This window comes from Cnephaeus nilssonii, assembly GCF_951640355.1.
Source record: "Cnephaeus nilssonii genome assembly, chromosome: 13".
NCBI lineage: Eukaryota > Metazoa > Chordata > Mammalia > Chiroptera > Vespertilionidae > Cnephaeus > Cnephaeus nilssonii.
In genome coordinates, this window is record NC_137084.1 from 27,870,794 (window position 1) to 27,889,674 (window position 18,881).

General features: G+C 41.0%; 1 protein-coding gene across 1 annotated transcript in view; it reads right to left on the minus strand.

Annotated features, from left to right (window-relative positions):
- NELL1 (neural EGFL like 1) overlaps positions 1-18,881 on the minus strand; it is a gene marked incomplete at its 3' end in the record, with an annotated part of 683,686 nt that overhangs the window by 258,921 nt on the left and 405,884 nt on the right. The window contains exon 13 of the mRNA XM_079788062.1: positions 12,281-12,403. Coding sequence (XP_079644188.1) covers positions 12,281-12,403 — 123 coding nt within the window. The remainder of the gene's footprint in view (positions 1-12,280; positions 12,404-18,881) is intronic.

Genomic DNA, 18,881 nt, shown 5'->3' on the forward strand with positions numbered 1-18,881 from the left:
TGGCTGAAAGAAATGAGTTCACTCAACTGGAGAAAATTTTAAGCCCTGGATACTCGCACAAGTGATCTTCACAGGGTATCAGCTAGAATCCACTTCAGAACTGCAAACAGGTTTATTTTCCACAATAAGAGTTCAGCCACTTTTACTCATTTAGCATTTTATTCACAACAGCAATATTGCAGAGACTGATAGAGACCACACACAGCTGGGTCTTCCCCTCCTTCCCAAGCACACAGACACTCTGCTCTATTGTCAGGTGTCTTATGAACTGAGGTCTACCCAAGGCGATGGGAGCCAAAGCATATGTACCACTTTCAGGTCTGGCCAATAAAAGCCTCCCAGGTATGACCTAACTTTCCTGCCCCATCTGCAAATCAGAGTGGTGAGGAATCTGAAAACCAAGACCTCTGTGAATCCAGAGGTCACAGCCACAAGATGAAAGGTAAGTAGGTGAGTGGGTTCCTGAATTCTGTGTGGAGCACAGCTTGCACTCATCACCGACTCTTAGTGAACAGTGATGGGTCAAACATAAGAATCTGTTGCTTTGGACCAGGGATCCTCAAACTTTTTAAACAGGGGGCCAGTTCACTGTCCCTCAGACTGTTGGAGGTCCAGACTATAGTTTTAAAAAAAAACTATGAACAAATTCCTATGCACACTGCACATATCTTATTTTGAAGTAAAAAAACAAAATGGCAAAAACACCCGCATGTGGCCCGCGGGCCTTAGTTTGAGGACGCCTGCTTTGGACACACTGGAGGTTTGGAGCTTGTCTATTATAGCAGCTATTGGTGTTTCCTTACCTTACACAAGAAGCTTCTACATGTTAGCCATTTTGCCCTACGGTTTTCCCATTTAGGAGCTGAGGGTGAAAAGAAATTTGAAAATGGCATTATGTCTATTAACAAATGAGGCAATGGCTGACAAGAATAGGTCACATGACTGGTTCATTTTCAAAGGACAAGGTGTAACCCAGATGTCCTGGCAAATAGCATCTAAAAAGAAATCAGATTAGGCAAGAGCAATTGAAACAAACATGGAATTCAATTTGTGGTCATGTTGGAAGACATCTGTATTTTATGGACTAAGCTTTGAGCAACTGTCAACAGAGCTGAGGCACTGTCATGAGCATCTCTGACATTTTTTTAACAAATTTATTTTTTTATTGATTTCAGAGAGGAAGGGAGAGGAAGAGAGAGAGAGAAATATCAATGATGAGAGAGAATCATTGAGCGGCTGCCTCCTGCATGCTCCCTCCTGGGGATTGAGCCTGCAACCTGGGCATGTGCCCTTGACTGGAATTGAACCTGGGACCCTTCAGTCTGCAGGCTTTATCCACTGAGCCAAATCAGCTAGGGCAGTGATGGTGAACCTATGACACGCGTGTCAGCACTGACACACGTAGCCATTTCTGATGACATGCGGCCGCTGAGGCAGCCGCATGCCGAGGATGAAACATTTGCTGCTCCTGAGGGTGAAACATTTGCGAAATAATGTTTTTTCCTCAAAGTGACACACTACCCGAGTTATGCTCAGTTTTTTGGCGAAGTTTGACACACCAAGCTCAAAAGGTTGCCCATCACTGAGCTAGGGTGCATCTCTGACTTTATACAACAGAGGAGCATTCATGAGGCTGAAATGAAGAAACCAATCGTGTAGGGGATAGGATGAGGCAGAAAGGAAAGTGCAAACCACAACACATTCTACTGGTCAGTACTAGTTAAGCATTCCACCAATATCCTATTAAGGAAGGGTTGCAGTTAGCACTACCCCAAATTATGTGGACATTTGAACATTATTTGTAAATGTTTTTCAATTTATCCTTTGTATCCTTAGAGTCAAGAGAAGCCTCTATTAAGAAGTATCTAGGTCAACCCAGCCAGTGTGGCTCAGTGATGAGCATTGACCCATGAATCAGGAGGTCATGGTTCAGATCAGATTTGATTCCTGGTCAGGGCACATGCCCAAGTTATGGGCTCAATCCCTAGTAGAGGGTGTACAGGAGGCAGCTGATCAATGATTCTCTCTCATCATTCTCTCTCTCTCTCTCTCTCTTTCTCTCTCTCCCTCCCTCCCTCCCTCTATCACTCTCTCTCTCTGAAATCAATTAAAAAACACATATTTAAGAAAAAAAGAGGTTTTTGGGCCAGGCAAAGGCTGCAACAGTGCTTGACCTAGACTCCTGACTGCTTAGCTCTCACAGAACAATAGACATTAAGAGGGACCAGATCTATTGAAGCCAACCTTGCCTTGAAATATGGCACCCAACTAGGTACTATAGCTTCTTTGTTTTTTGTTCTACGTAAGGTGAATGTGCTTTGCACAGATTCTGAGCTACTACTATGGACATGTCAAGTATAGGTGGCACCATTCTAGAATAGTACCAGTTGTTAAGTACTTTGAATTATTTTGTGAATTATTGCTCCCCAAACAGACCATAATCCGACAGGTAGCCTAGAGATTGCCTATGACATGTTTCAATAATGTTGCCTAAAGAAAGTCTCCTGGTCCATTGAGAATTGTTACTTAGGAAGGAAATACAGTCTTAAATTGATTGCTCAACAGAAAGTCGATGTTCAGTAGCCTGTTTTAAAATAAAATTGACTGATATATATTTATTTGGCTCTGTTAATCTCAGGAGTCATCTCAGATGTGACAATTATGGATAACAAACATCTATGTACCTCATCAAAGTGCAACCTCAAAATGCACTCAGAAGAATCAGCACATGTCTAAGTGTCAGAACTCCACACCCTCTGACATACAGACTGGTTTAACATGTTTTCCTCAAACCCCGAGGGACATCATTACTGTCCACTGGGTTGCAAACGTTAAAAGGTAAGCACTGGCTCTGGTAAGTGATGGAAAGTGCTTTAAGTGCATCCAAGAGGCTCTTCTGTGCCCAGTAGAAATGCACTTTAAGGAGAAGAATATTAGTGGCCAGGATGAGACTATATCAAGGTCAGACTTGTTAAGCCAAAATAACACAACTGATACATTGTGTCCAAAGCTACACAAGTTCCCTTGCCTTGCAGTCTTGTGGCACTGCTGCTGGTTTTAAGGCTGCAATATAGCTCCTGTATTTGCCTGCACATCTTTGACAAACTGATAAACATAACGTCTCTTGATAACGCAGACTAGACAATCGGTTTCACTTTCTTGTTTTAGTCACATTTTTTCAAAGAAAGCATCATTAAAATTTAAGCATAATAATCTTCCCTTGGCGCAGATAACCTTCCTTCTCTTAAAATTAAATCAGCATTATAAAGTGCCCCCACCCCCTTTGGCAGTATAACAAATACACCCATGTTTAAATTTAGTGACAGGTAAGTATTTGTAGACAATGAGTTTGCACTGTTTGAAGTTATTTAAATACTGCTGAATCAATACACAAATACTCATGGTAATATTACTACCCATCTACTTTTACTATTACTAGTAATAGTGCATCTATAATAGGCAAACATTTCTGGAGCTGGAGGAGTGGGCTGTGAGAGTCCTTATCTGCCCCAGCCCTTCGGAGAAAAATGGTAGTGGGATGATGGTTTTAAGTTTCTTCGTTTCTGTACCTAAGTCATAGCTTTTCCCTTTACGAAGAGGAGGGTTGGTTTGCAAGTCTGAGGAAAATTGGTACACATATGTTAGAGACCATGGCTCAAGCATGGTACCAGCCGCCTCTTCTCTCAGACATCCTGCACTCAGGCACAGTGAGATCCCCAGAATTTCCCATCCCTATGCCAACACCCCAGCTACTCAGGGCCTCTGGGCAGCATGGGAAGGCAGAAAGGGCGGCTCCAGCCAGAACGAAGGCGGTGCCAGCAGACAGGGGAAGGAAGGCCCATTCTTGCACGAATCTTTGTGCATCAGGCCTCTAGTAAAATAAATATATGTTCTACGCACAATAGATAATGTCTTTGAACTTAAATAGCAGGCCCATTAATGTTTTTCTAAAACATTAAAATAGAAATGATACCAGCATTTATTTTACAATTTTAAGTTCTCTTTGACTTTCTGAATGGTGGCGCAGTAGCAATTAATACATCAAGCCACAAGAGCAGAGTTGGTCTGTGTCAGAGCAACTGGCCAGTTCTCTTTTGGCATCAATATCTGTTTACTGAACACCCAGGAAGCACAAGGTCTCATGTCAGTGGAAAAGGCTGATGTATAAACAGCAAAGTTTAATGAGGCATAATGCTTTAAATACTATAATCAGAATTGAGAGGAGAAAATTTATTCTGAGAAGATCAGGGAAAAAGTAGGATTTGAGCTGGACTAAGAGGGATGAACAGAATTTCAATTAGAAGAAGAGAAGCACGGAAAAAGGTGATCCTGTATATTAAATGATCCCCAGTAAAGGGAAGGGGACTTGAGATGACCTGGGCTGGCCTATTAGGAGAACAGTTAGCTCACTCTCCAGAGTGACTGGTGAGGTATTGGGGACAGATGACATTGTAAGATAAGAGGCTCCAAATATTCAGATGGGGCCAAGTTGTTGCAGGGTCTTGAATGCTAAAGAGTTTATGTTTTATTCAGTAGGAAATGGCTTTTCCAGTAGAAAATTGTGTCATCATTCTGCAGCCCACTCCTCAGGTCTACACATAGTAAGCATGGCACTATGGTTCTGCATATTGTGAACAAACCATTTCTTGCCATTATATGTTAACATTTGTATCCCTGTGTTAAGAACACTTTCTAACAACTGTTTGAACTGACCTAAAAAGTGTTTTGTCATCCACACCCAGAGTCCTGTCTTTATGTTTATTATTTTTGTGTAGTTAAATCATCTAATAACAGTAAAAACTTGTATAAAGTCACATCTCTTACAGTCATCTGACCTGGTCTAATTATTTAAATATGATCCTGAAAAAAATCTTAAACACTACCAGAGGGACACCCTTCCACATCATCTTCTACAGGTGGGAAATTTTAAGTGGCTCTAATTGTGAAAAGGGTAGTCCACATTTGTTGCAAAGATTTTTTTCTATTAACAGAGTCTAATCCTGAGCTACCTTTAATCAACCTTCTTTCTAACTTTATAAATGAATTGGTGTAAAGTAGAGCTTCAAATCCTTCCTCTAAATGTTATAAAATTGCTCTACAACCAGAGGTGCACTCTTAGAAATACACACACAACCCTTGTCCATTTATCACTATGAATGTGTTTTTACAAAGGGCCTGCTCAAAATGGGTCAAGCCATCCTATAACATCAGTCTACCTTGCCTCCCACCATTGTCTGTAACATTTTGTCTCTAAACCTAAAGGCAGAGTTTTAGATGGAACCGTCCTCATTACATTACCGCATTTGAAAACTACATCTAGAGTGCTGTAAGTATTTTTGCCAAAGGCTCTCTATTCCCCTTGCTATTTGCTTTAAAATCCTCAAATATCATATTCTCTGATTCACAGCCCAGCAGTTTATCAATTTTATTATCATCAGTGATGTCTTATTAAAACAACTTACCTTTCTACTCTCCCTTTCTCCCTCCTATGTTGCCTGTGAGTCTCTGGAAGCATCTTTGTGCATGTGAGACACCTATATTACTTATTTAATTCAGGATTTCATTTCCATCTTTAACATGAGCCATTGCATGTGATATAATCTTTCTGTTTATATTATATAAACCTCCTCTCACCTTCTGTTCCTGACTATCTGTGTCTTTCTTGAACAATTTTCCCAGCATCCCATCAAACAGAAACTCCTAGGAAGCAGTGTGTCTGCAGGTGCACCTCAATGTCAGCCAGCATATAATGAATGACTTCAGAGCACTGAGGGATTCGGAAGTGCCTTAGAATAAGCATTCACCTATGATGCAGGAACTTCAACAGTGAACTGGATTTTATTATGATTTTCTTTGAAAGCCAGTCATCCATTAGCAATGCAGACTCCACATTAAAGTCAGTTTGCACAGCTATGGTGCATTTGGGAGCTGTGTTTTCTTCAGTCTGAGTGGGGGTAAGGCTTGAGTGGCCTAAGTACTTCTGTGTCCCAGGCAGACTTTTCCTTCTATATAAAATCTTCCAGATAAACTGTGCATATTCTATTAGAAAGGAATCTTGATGTGTTCACTCATCAGAAAACTGTTGAGCATATATAACATCTTTAGTTTTTTGCTAACTGTTGGCTACACAAAGACACATAGCCTTGGCCTGCAGGAAACAGACAAGTAAACAGTCAAGGACAACATGGGATTATAGGGACTGGAGTGGTGTTTGGAAGGTGTCTGATGCTCAGAGAAGGGAGGCTCACCCAGGCTGAGAACTGGGAGGGCTTCCAGGAGTTGGAAGGGAAAGAAAAATGAAACTACATGGACATAAACTGTAAAATCATTAAAGAGCCCCCTCACGTGGTTTGAAAATAAAACATTGGTTAAAGGGAAGTTGAATGAATCTACTTCTCTAGAAAACAGGAAGGTGAGGGGACACGAGGAGTGTGATACCACCTGCTGTCTCTGTAAATGCTGGAGTATGTTGGGCAAGGGCATCACGTAGCTTTGCAATAGTCTCTGGAATGACTCTTCCTACAGAAAAGACTGTGGCAGCAGGCAAATGGCTACTCAGATGATGAGCCAATAACACCCCCAGCTGACTCCTTGGCTGCGATTTCCCACTTAAATAATTCTGAATTTTAAAAATGGGGTCCCTGCAAATATTTTATTTAAGAAAGAAGATGAATCTAGACAAAAACAGAAGTTGTTAGCAGAGATGGGGAGGAGGTGTTCCCATTTATCTGATTTCCCAAACAGCAATTTCCCCTTGACCTCTTGGCCTGCCCTCTCACTCTCCCCTGACTGACTGTGAGCTGTAGAGAAGGACTGCACATGGGTAACCCTGCTCTTTCCTCACTCGTGCTGAGGGACCAGGTGGCCCTAAAGTGTGCAGAGGAAGCCCCATGTGCACATGCTCCCTGGGTTGCCTTGGACACCTGTGATTGGCTGCAGGAACCTAGTTTGGGGATTCAATATTATGAATACTATTATCATGTACATAATTCACATTCTTGGGTATGATCTTTATCAGTATTGATATTGATGTTTTGCTCTCCACTTCCTTGATTTGTTTCTCTGTTCAGAATGCAGGCAGGAAAAACAAGGGTATCATTTGTACGCACTACTCAAACCAGGAAAGCTATCATAATAAATTACTATATTGGTCCATAAGATATTAATCACCTCAGGTACCCTGAGAAGGCCAAGTTTCTGATCCTATAAAACAAGGGTCTGATCTTCAACCACATGAAAGAATAACCATAAAGCCAGTCTGTAATGAGAAAGAACTGTGATGCCAATCCTCAGAGAAGCAGAAAGGAGGCAGAGGAGAGCACTAGCAGCACCCCAGCTCCTGTAGTCATCAGCTTCGAAGCCCCCCACTTTTTGCCTATAACACCTAGAAAGCTCACTAAGACAGCCAACTTCACAAGCACACAAACAGTGTCCGACATATGGGGATTGATGCTCTGTGGTCACCATCTTAAAGTTCTCAGTCATTTCATCTTTGAATTTGTGTTTTGTAACAGAGGGCCCATGGGACAATGGAGCACACGATTGGGGTTTGGAGCCTGAGCTCATGTGTAGCCCCAACTCCCAATGTCTCCCTGTCTCTATAGGATGGGTTCTCAGCTCTCCATTTCCGGCCCCTGGGCCCCCAGATCTCTTACAGCCTCTCCCTCCCCGTCCAGCAACCACTGCTTTACTCTATCCCCAGCAGAGTCCTGTGTACAGACACACAAAGGGTCAGTTTGGGTATGCACTCTTGCTCTGTTTCCAGGTGGAGCATGGCTATGCCATACCTGCTCCTAGCTGGCAGCACTTGGGTGCATTCTGTGGGAGATGAGGGAACTGGTAAGGAGGCTACAGTCCTCTGGCGTTGTCCATCTGCTGTGGACTAAGGGTGGAAGGAAATCTACAGAACTGGCTTCCCTGCCCCAGCCAGGCCAGAGCGCATTGGTCAGGGCACAGAGGAGCCCCGGAGTCAATGGGGGACGAGCCTGAAGCTCCTATGATGGTCTGTGCTCAACCCAAAACTATCCTCGTGGCCAAGGTATAGACATTAAATATCAAATAAAAACACCACGATAGATTGAGAAAGAGACCACAGAAGAATGATAAAAGCATTATATTTTATTATGTTTAAACAGCAGAATTTTCCTACTCCTTGAACAAGGACTCCACTTTCATTTTACTCTGGGCTCTGCAAATCACACAGCCACTCCTACCGGTACATTTCTTCGACTTGAAACCAAAGGAGACCTAACTGACACCAAATATGCCTTTCACGTGGCTCTATAGTAGAAGTAATTCTATATTATCTTTCCCTGAGATAATCACGTTGTATATTGTTTTATTGAGTTGAAAGCCCTTGTTCAAATCCTTTTCCTACCCTAAATGGCAAGATCTCCAGTGGCCCTATGGTCAGTTGTTTTTTGCTCTTTGTGTGCCTAAAATCAGTCTCCTGATACAGAATTCCCACTCACTGTATGTTTATGAGCTACATGTAAATCTTACCAGTCATTATCAGTTTTCAAGGGTCATCATATCCAGCCCCAATGACAGACAGGAGCACAGGCTTAGCCTATCAGCGATTTATGGACGACTGCCTAGTTAGAGCCCACCTTCGGTTCCAGGCAATCTGAGGACTGGGGAAACAGATCAACACTTCCACAGACAGCCCCAACCTTCACGTCGGGTTGTGTAAATCTAATTTGAAACAGTTTGTACATGTTTTCCCTACTTAACCCCAAATACTAGTATTTAGCAGCAGCTACTGCCTATTTTCAAAAGTACTTTAGTCTGTTTACAAAAATGTCCACAAAAATATTTTTAATTATAGATTCTCATTGCACTCTCTCTTCCCTTTTTATTTTCTTTACAATCTCTAGTTAGAATATCAAGAGAGAGAGAGAGGAAGAGAGAGAGAGAGAGAGGAGAGAGAGAGAGAGAGAGAGAGAGAGAGAGAGAGAGAGAGAGAGAGAGAGAGAGAAATGGTGAACAGCCAGGGAGGAAAAAGCTGAATGAGATGATGCATGTGAACACACCCAGCAAGGTGTCTGGCACGTACATACTTGTGACTGTTGTTGAAGCTGAAATGGCATTTTCCATCCTTGTAGAAAGTCAGAAACTCCTCACATGGGCATCAGTCACTAGGAAAGCCCATTGGAGAGAATTCATACCGATTAGTATTTTTGAGAAATTGCTGCCTTGTGTTTTGTTGTTGATAGAAGTGTAAACAGGTAGTCAATTCCATGAACAATATCATGTCTAGAAAAGCTCTTACACATTGCCAAAAAAAAAAAAAAAGAATTAGTTCAAATTGTCTGGTGATCCTTATCCACTGCCTCTGTAAATGTTTCAGTTACAGGTGGGAAAGTCACCTATAAAATGCCTGCCCTGAAACCAAGAGACAAATTTGGGTACAAGTACATCTCAGAGATATTGCAGGCTAGGTTCCAGACCACCGTAATAAAGCTAGTATCAATAAAGTGAGCATCGCAATAAAGTGAGTATTGCAATAAACCATCTCAATCATTTTGGGGGTGGAGGGTCTTTCCTTCCGTTTTTTAAAAATGCAACATCTGTGATGCGCGATAAAGGGCAGTGCAATAAAATGTGGTCTGACTGTACTTCAGTCAGAACGCTGCGCTTCAAGCAGCTCATGAGCTGCCTCCTCCTTCTTCATCATCTTTGCACCACTAGTAATGCTGCCTTCATTTCTTATAGCATTTGATAGTTTAAAACTCTCCCATACATACTCCTTTAATAAGGCTTTGCAATAGCATTGTTGGATAAATACAGAAGGTGGTACTAACCCGATTTTACTATGTAAAAATATAGAATTTGCAACTCACCAGTGATAAAATCAGGTCTAAACCTCAACTCTCCAAACTGTTTGTCTAATTCTTCAACTACACTGCACTGCCTCCCCAAGCAACATTTATAAAACACAAGATTCTCCCACCTTACTGAGGTCAACACAATGGACCATGAAAATCACTTCAAGAAAATTATTTGTCCTAATTCATAACTTTCAAGAAAAGATGTATTTCTAGACACCAGAAACATTATTTGAACACATATTTTTTCCCACAGTTGGACTTTCAAATTCCACAAAGGTGAAGTGACCACTTATCACAATGCTGTGCGAGGACATAGCAAACACAAACTCACTGCACCAACGCAATTAATATTATTTGACAAGGTAACATAATCCTGAGACAAAAGCATTAAAATCAAATCCCTGCGTTGCTCCCTCCTCAGATTTACAGCTTGAGTGTGCAGCTACTAGCAATGGGCTTGGTAATCCAGGGAACTCTATTAATGTTTATGTGTTTTGTTTTGCTTTGAAAATAGCTTCAGCCTTTTCCTAAAAGCTGAGCACTGGTTTCTTTATTTGCCTCATGGAACTAAAAAAAACAACAACACACAAATATTACATGTATAAATTCCCATTGTAAGAGATGCAAACAATATTGAATACATAGCAATAAGTGAATTCTATTTCACACACACACACACACACACACACACCTGAGGAAGACGGTGAACAATTTGCATGTTTCTAGTGCCTATGCATTTGCATAAATATGTGCTCAGACATTTTAAAATAATGAATTAGATATATGAGAATGCTATATGTATTGTCCTGTAACTTGATTTTATTTACTTTTTTCTTTTCTTTTCTTTTTTCTCCAAAATATGTCTTGGAGTTCTCTCAGTATGTATGTATATGTGTGTGCATACATATATGCACATGTGTGTATTTTACATGTGTGTGCACATACATACAGTTAGAATTTCTAACCACTCTATCCTATTCCATAATACACCAAATAGACTAAATCATTCCATTACTGATGAGTATTTTAGCAGTTTCTGGTTTTTGATGAATACAAATGCCACAAAAACATCACTGTGTCTGCATGTCATGAGCATGTGCTTTTTTTAGAACACATTTCAACAGGTAAAACCAATGGAATCAAGAGAATCCCTACATCGCTCTTCAGATTTATAAATAGATAGGTTTTGTCAAATTACCATTAGAAAGATTAACCAATTTTAAATCTGTTATGTATGAGGCTATTTACCCCAAGATCATCAATAAAATGAAATCAATCTTTTCAAACTATCCCCTCACCTAATTATGAATATGGTGAAGTAAGTCATTATTTCTCTCTCATCATCAGGATGTCATCTCTGTAGAGGATAATGTGCTGTGTGTCCTTGTGCAAGGTACTTAAACTTTCTGTGTCTCAGTTTTGTCACCTCTAAAATGAGGGTAAAATAATACCTAATTCAAAGGATCATTTTCTGTTTGTTTGGGGTATGGGGTGGGGGTAGGGCTGTACATTTTGCCTCTTCCAATGTGATTGTGTCTCCTTCCCCTTTGCTTGATTCAGTCACTTAACACTTATTTAAGGAGCACCTACAATATGCCAGGCACCCTTCCAGTTGCTGGGGACAGAGCAGGGAGACAAGACCAAGTGGTCATTCTTGTGGAGCTGACATCCCAATGGGGAGACAGACAATGCATAAGCATGTAGATGTGCAATATTCTATCAGGCTGTGTCAGCAAAGAAAAAATGAAGTAGGGCACAGAACTAAGAGGTAATAGGGGTGTCATTTTAAACAGAATGGTCAAAGAAAGCTCCTGTAATGAGTGATACTGAAAGAAATGAGCCTGGGGGCTGAGGGGACAAAAAGCAAAGTCCTGGGACAGGAATGTGATTGGCATTTTCCAAGAATAACATGGTCATGAGAAAGGAGTGAGGGGGAGAGAAAAGCGAGAGGCTGAGAGGACCCAGGGACCCGATGCTGAACCAAAGGGAGGAGCTTGTATTTTATGCTAAATGCAAATGGGAGCAAGGGCACTGACCTCTGAATCTGCTGGCTGCTACAAACACAGGGAGCAGCTGAAATTTTAGGCTTCTTCCCCAAATAGATGCCTCAAGTGTGACCATGAGCAGTGCCCACTTGCTCTCTGAGCAAAGCCTCACAGGGAATGGAGGCAATCAGAGCATCCTTCACCAGCTCAGGCCCAGAGGCAAAGCTGAACAGCCATCCAATTGTGGGACCATGCCCCTGACCTGCACGCACACCTTTTTCATTCAACCTGAAAGGTACACTCAAAGCATGTCTCCTCTCCTCTGATGCCCAGTGCCCTTGCCAGCTGATCAACCAGGAGCAGGAACCCTGGCCATGCCAGAGTGTTGAAAGCATTCTGCACATGAGTACCGAGAGCCCAGGTAGGGTGGTAGCTCACAGCATACCCCCAGGGCAGCAAGCCTACCTCTGCAGATGGTCCCGTTCCCCACATAGCCGGGTTTGCAGGTGCAGCTGTGTCCTCGGACAGTGTTGGTGCAGATGGCATTCTCATCACAGTTGTGCTGCCCACTGCCACATTCATCGTGCTCTGTACACAGAGGGGGGTGGGGAGGAAGAGAGACACCTTTATTTAAATTGGAATCACTGATGTTGAAAAATTAGTTGGAACTCCCCAAATAGGAATGAGAGTGACTACAGTCCATGTACTGGGACGTTACTGTGTACAATCAGGTTTCTCTGCCTAATGTGGCTGAAATCTCAATGACTCTAAAAGATGATGTTATTCTCCCCACTTTGCAGGGAAAGGGAGTGAGTGTCAGAGAAGTCAAGCGACTTATGCAAATCACAGGATTGATGTGTGCTTCTCTAAGAACATTGCTTCTTCCACGTTCTGTGAAGGTTTCTGCAAAGGCTTCAAGGCAGTGGTGGTCAACAGGGGGCCATTTGGAATCCTCTTTACCCCTTGAAACATTTGACGGTGTCTGGAAATGTTTTCGATTATCATTATTTGGGATAAAGGATGCCATAAAACCTAGTGGACAGAGGCCAGGGATGCTGCTAAACATCTTCCAATGCACAGGAAAACCTACCACAACAAAGAACTCATTAGTGTAAAATGTCAGTGGTGCCACAGATGGGAAACCTTTCCTCCAAGGTTAGAAAAAGACACAAACCTACATGAGAGCTTCTATGGCTTCTTTCAAACAAAGAGTATGAGATTGGAAAGGAAGACAGTTACATAGCCAGGCAAAGAAGCATTGACCAAGTCCTTACCACAGATTAGCACTGGTCACAGGGAATGTTGTGCTCTGAGTAGAAAAGCAATTTACTCACAAGACTCTCTCTCTAAGGGCTTTCAGCAGTTTAATTTTCCATAGAACCCGTTTACATAGGGTTCAGAATTTAATCTCTGGTTTAAATGTGTAGTACTATGATTATATACAGGGTGGGGCAAAAGCAAGTTTATAGTTGTTTGTATAGAAAAATTATAATATTTAATAAATAATAATACAAGAATAAACTGTGTTTCACGTACTCACAACTGCAAACCTACTTTTTCCCCACCCATATATTCAAATAGTGGTGACATCCTTAAACCACAAGATGTATGTATGGGGGGGAAGATCTAACGGTACACCATGGACTAAAAGATTCCAAGTAAGAAATCAAGATTTCATGCCGAAACCGGTTTGGCTCAGTGGATAAAGTGTCGGCCTGCGGACTCAAGGGTCCCAGGTTCGATTCCGGTCAAGGGCATGTACCTTGGTTGCGGGCACATCCCCAGTGGGGAGTGTGCAGGAGGCAGCTGATCGATGTTTCTCTCTCATCGATGTTTCTAGCTCTCTATCCCTCTCTCTTCCTCTCTGTAAAAAATCAATAAAAAATATATTTAAAAAATAAAAGATTTCACAGACAACTATACTTTCTGCTCATAATAAGGAAGCTTAAAGCCATCTAAATGATTACTTTGGAAATAAATAAATAATACAGGAAAGACTATGTCCTTTAATCCCTTTAACATCTGCTAGTATAACATTCTAGAAATTTTAAGAAGAAAAATCAAGTAGGGTTATTAAATCATAAAAGATTCTAAAGTAAGTGTAGAAGTCCCAGGTTAAAACCCCAATAAAATAACACTAATTGAATAAAAATTAAAATTCAATACAATTTGTTAACTATCGTGTCCTGTTCGATCGATGTAGAATACAACTGAAATATCATTTATCTTCATTAATTTTCATTCTAACTTTCATAACAGAGACCCAGACATGAGCTGTTTCAGTCATGCAATTAAACTAAAAGCACGCACATTTGACTGGATTTAACAACTTGGATTTTTCCAAAGGAAAGTCTTCTTTAGGCCTCAAGACCAACCCAAACTGTCAGTGAGAAACGTGCACAGGTTAGCAAGCCCTGGGAAGGAAGGAGATTTATGAGCGCACACTTCTAGTCTGTGCTACAGACATTTCCAGCACACTCCCAAAATAGCATGACCCTGTGGAAGTCTGACCAAATTTACAGACCTATCAAGCACCCTGGTATGGGCAGCTGCAATACCAGATGGTTTTAGGAACCAAAAAAAAAAAAAAGGTTTAAGAATACAGAGTTTGACTCCAAGAGCTTTCCCACCTCCTTATTTAAATTCACTTAATAAATAATTACTAGTGTCTGTACCAGGAACACAAATTGAGTAGATATGATCTCGGCTCACGTGAACATTTTAATAGGGGCCACCAGACGGCCATAGGTAACACAAGGGAAGAGAGATAAGAGTTATAAGTGGGTGACCTTACATTTTATCATACCATCAAAACATATTTCAGAGTCAAAGGGGGTTCTGCTAATAAGTATACTGGGACAATAGGCACATAACTCAGGATGCCCTAAGCAAACCTGCAAGTGTGGTCACGCCAGATAAGAACAAAGATGGACTAAGAATTCATTACAGGAAATTTCTACGAACAGGGAGAAGAGGCTTCTTGTAAAACATAGTACTTGAACTAGTCTTTAAAAAATGGTCTTGATTTTATTAGCCAGAATTGTCCAAGAAGGGCACTCCAGAGAAAAGAACAGTGTGAAGAAAGGTATTGTTCTATGCAACATTCCAAAAGCTTGGTCCCTCCTTTCCAACCTGGTCTTTTTTCCAGCATTGTTGAGGCATAACTGACAAATAAAATTCTAAGATATTTAAAGTGTACGGTGTGATGATTTGATATATTATACATTGTGAAAGGATCCTCTACCCATTGAGTTAATTAACACATCTTCTGTTCCTGGTCTTACATCCTCATATCATTAAAGCAAACCCTCTTCTCTAATGAGGAGGCCCCATTTTGTCCTGAAAATGTCTGAGTTCATTTCTATTTTGTCATGGTGTTTCCCTGACTCAAAATATTATCTCCCAGTGTACTTGGAAAACCTGTGTCCCTGCCTGGCTTCACATACCATTCCACACCCACACTCTTGCCATGAAGCTTTCTTCACCCGCTCCTCAAACCACATGAATTTTACCCATCTTGAAACTTCTATTACATTTAATATATTTATACCTCTTTGGAGGCAATCACAGAACAATATATAGTGATACGAGTTTTATCATTAATGTCTTATTAAGTAATTAACTTTAAAGAGAGGAATTATATATTTTTATACCCTAACATTTTCTACAGCCATTACTACTTTACGTAATTAATGATGTTGAGCCCAAAGAAAGCCAAGCATTGAGCGAAACATTGTACATACATCTCTGAATTATCCCAACAATCATATGAAGTTATGTTTGCTCATTTTACAATGAAGTAACTGAGACAAGAAGACATTAAATAACCTTCCTAAAATCACAAAACTAGTAAGTAGGGTGGCTTGGATTTGTGACTCTAGACTCCAGGGGTGACCTCCACATTACTGGGCAGTTGGAAGCAATTTGGGTGTGGTTGAAGCTAAGCCAAGACACAAGGGAATGATTCCATGATGCCAAAAATGAAGACTGTTGTGTGTTTTATTTCTATACTGGCCCCAAATACCTACTTAAGATGTGACCTATCCCCAAAGGGCACTTACTAGCTACCTGAACTTGACTCAGCCAATCTATATCTTAGTTTCCTGATATATACAAGTGTGCATAATAATAGAACTTATCTCCTGGGATGGTTGTGAAGATTAAATTACTACTGCAGGTAAAATACTTACCACAGCACATCACAACTAGTAAATGCTCCATAAGTATAAGCTATGTTACTGTCACTATTGCTATTGCCATTACTACCACTAGTAGTACCACTTCTATACCACTAGTACTACTATTACTATTACTACTGCAATTACTTGTGAGGAGACTTCATTGTTGGATGGTAGTAAAAACTGGTTAAGAAAACTTTCTCTTTCCTTTAAGGCTGATAGTTCAGGCAGAAAGGCTGTGAATAGATATGCTTTTGAAGACAATTAAATTAGAACACCTCTGAAGATCCAAGGAAGTTATTTGCTTAGATTCAATTATGGTCCCCAAGAAACAAGACTATGGATTGGGGAGGTGAAAGATGTATGCTTAAGATTGTTGATGTGTGACCCGAGTTTGGAGTGTCAAACCTCTCAGGACAAAGGGTAATGATGATAATAATTACTGTTATGCTGGCTAATATTTATTGAGCGCTCATGAAGCGCTGCCATTGTCACATAGTTCCTTGCTCCTTTCTCTTTTCTCTTTTACAGGGTAGCTCAGAAGGACTCTAAGTAATCCACCTCTGTAACATTGCAATCAATTGCAATCAATAGCCATTGTCAATTAACACATCGTTTTCCTTAGAAAACTAATCAGGACCCACACAAGCTACTGAAACAATCAATGAAGCTATCTATGGCTGCAAATGCCTCATGTGTATGGTCTGGCTGGTGTGTAGCTTTACTTCGTTCAAGGAAATCTCTTGTATTTTACAAACATTACAATAACCTCACTGGGATATGCCAAGCTGGTCTTATCAGTCACATTTTACAGATGGAGAAATTGGAATTTGGAGCACATTAGAGGCTTTTCTTATAAGTACATAGGTAATAAGCTTTATGTCTGGAACTCAAACTCCCATCTCCTCATTCCTTCTCCTGCATTCTTTCCAAAACCCTACTTAGACCACAGTGTGGGTCATATTTATTTAAAAATAATTGAATCAGGCAGCCACAGGAAACTTAGAAGAAAAGAGCTTATAAATGCAATAGAATCAGGTAATGATATGTTGATATGTTTATTTACCACAGTGTCTTTGTGAGGGGAAGAGAAAGAGATGTGTTTCAGGAACTCTCTTTGAGGCAGGCCTGTCATTTCATAAAGAATTGCTAGAGACACAGTCCCTGGACTGTGAGAAAATATTTACAAAGCATATATCTTATTAGTGCCTTGAATCCAGAATATATAAAGAACCTTTAAAACTAAGTCATAAAAAGATAACCCAATTAGAATATAGAAAAAGTATTTAAATAGACAAATCTCCAAAGAAGATAGACAAATGGCTAATATGCATATGAAAATATGCTCAACATCTCCAGTAACCAGGGAACTCCAAAGCAAAACCACTGCTCAATCACTGGAATGGCTATCATTAAAAAGACAGACAGCCCCAGCTGGTTTGGCTCAGTGGCCTGTGGACTGAAGGGTCCCGGGTTCGATTCCAGTCAAGGGCGCATGCCCAGGTTGCGGGCTTGATCCCCAGTAGGGGGCGTGCAGGAGGCAGCCAATCAATGATTCTCTCATCATTGATGTTTCTAACACGCTCTCTCCCTCTCCCTTCCTCTCTGAAATCAATAAAAATATATTTTAAAAAATAAAAAAATAAATAAAAATAAAAAGACAGACAGTATTTATAAGAATGTGGTGAAATTGGATCCCTTGTGCATTGCTAGTGGGGATGTAAAATATTCGGGAATACTTTGGCAGTTCTGCAAACTATTAAAGACAGGATTCCCACATATCCCAGCAACCCCATTCCTAGGTATATACCCAAGAAATATGAAACACATGTCCACACAAATACTTGCACACTGATGTTCATATCAGCATGATTCACAATAGCCAAATTGTGGAAACCACCCAAATATTCAACAACTGATTAATGCATCAAGAAAATGTGATAGTCATATAACAGTATTCAGTAATAAAACAAAATGCAGCACTGCCACATGTATCATGGATTAACCTCAAAAACATTTTTTAAGTGAATAAAGTCAGTCACAAAAGATCATATGCTATATGATCCCTTTTACATAAAATTTCCAGAATAGGCCAATCTATAGAAATAGAAGTAGATGAGTGGTTATTTAGGACTAAGCTGGAGAGAATGGGGTACGACTGATAATGGGTACTAGTTTTCTTCTTGGGATGATGAAAATATTCTAAAATTAGATTATTATAATGGTTGTACAACTCTGAAAATATTCTTAAAACCACCGAATTATACACGTAAAGGAGGTTAACTTTATGCTATGTGAATTATCCTATCTAATAATAGAGTAACATGTAAATTACCATCACTCCGCTACGCCCACGATTGGGCGGTGGGAGGCTGGGGGGCGGGACTCGGGGTGGCCTATTCGGCCATTGAGAGGCACGGATCCGCTGCCACTGAGGGGGGCTACCCTGCTGTTGAGAGGCGCAGGGGGCGGGAGTCCCGCCCCATGCGCCTCTCAATGGCCAGATCCGCGGCCGCTGAGGGGGCCTGCCGCGGACACCCAGCTGCACCTCTCAACAGCAGGGTAGCCCCCCTCAGCGGCCGCGGACCATCAAAAGTGGGGGAGCTGAGTGCCTGTCTGCTCCGGCACCAGGCCTTTCAGGTGGAGGCTTCTGAAAGGCCTGGTGCACCAGCGGACAGACACCCAGCTCCACCGCGAAAAGCCGAAAGCGTGTAGGGGACCCTACACGTGCATGATTCAATCATGCACTGGGCCTCTAGTACCTCAATAAAGCAATTAAAATTATTAAGGAGAAAATTCTGAAATAAGTTAACACATTAATCTGTGTCATGTTTTAGGACAGTGATGTAAAGACTCAGCAGAAGTCATTCTTAGATTAAATGATCTTA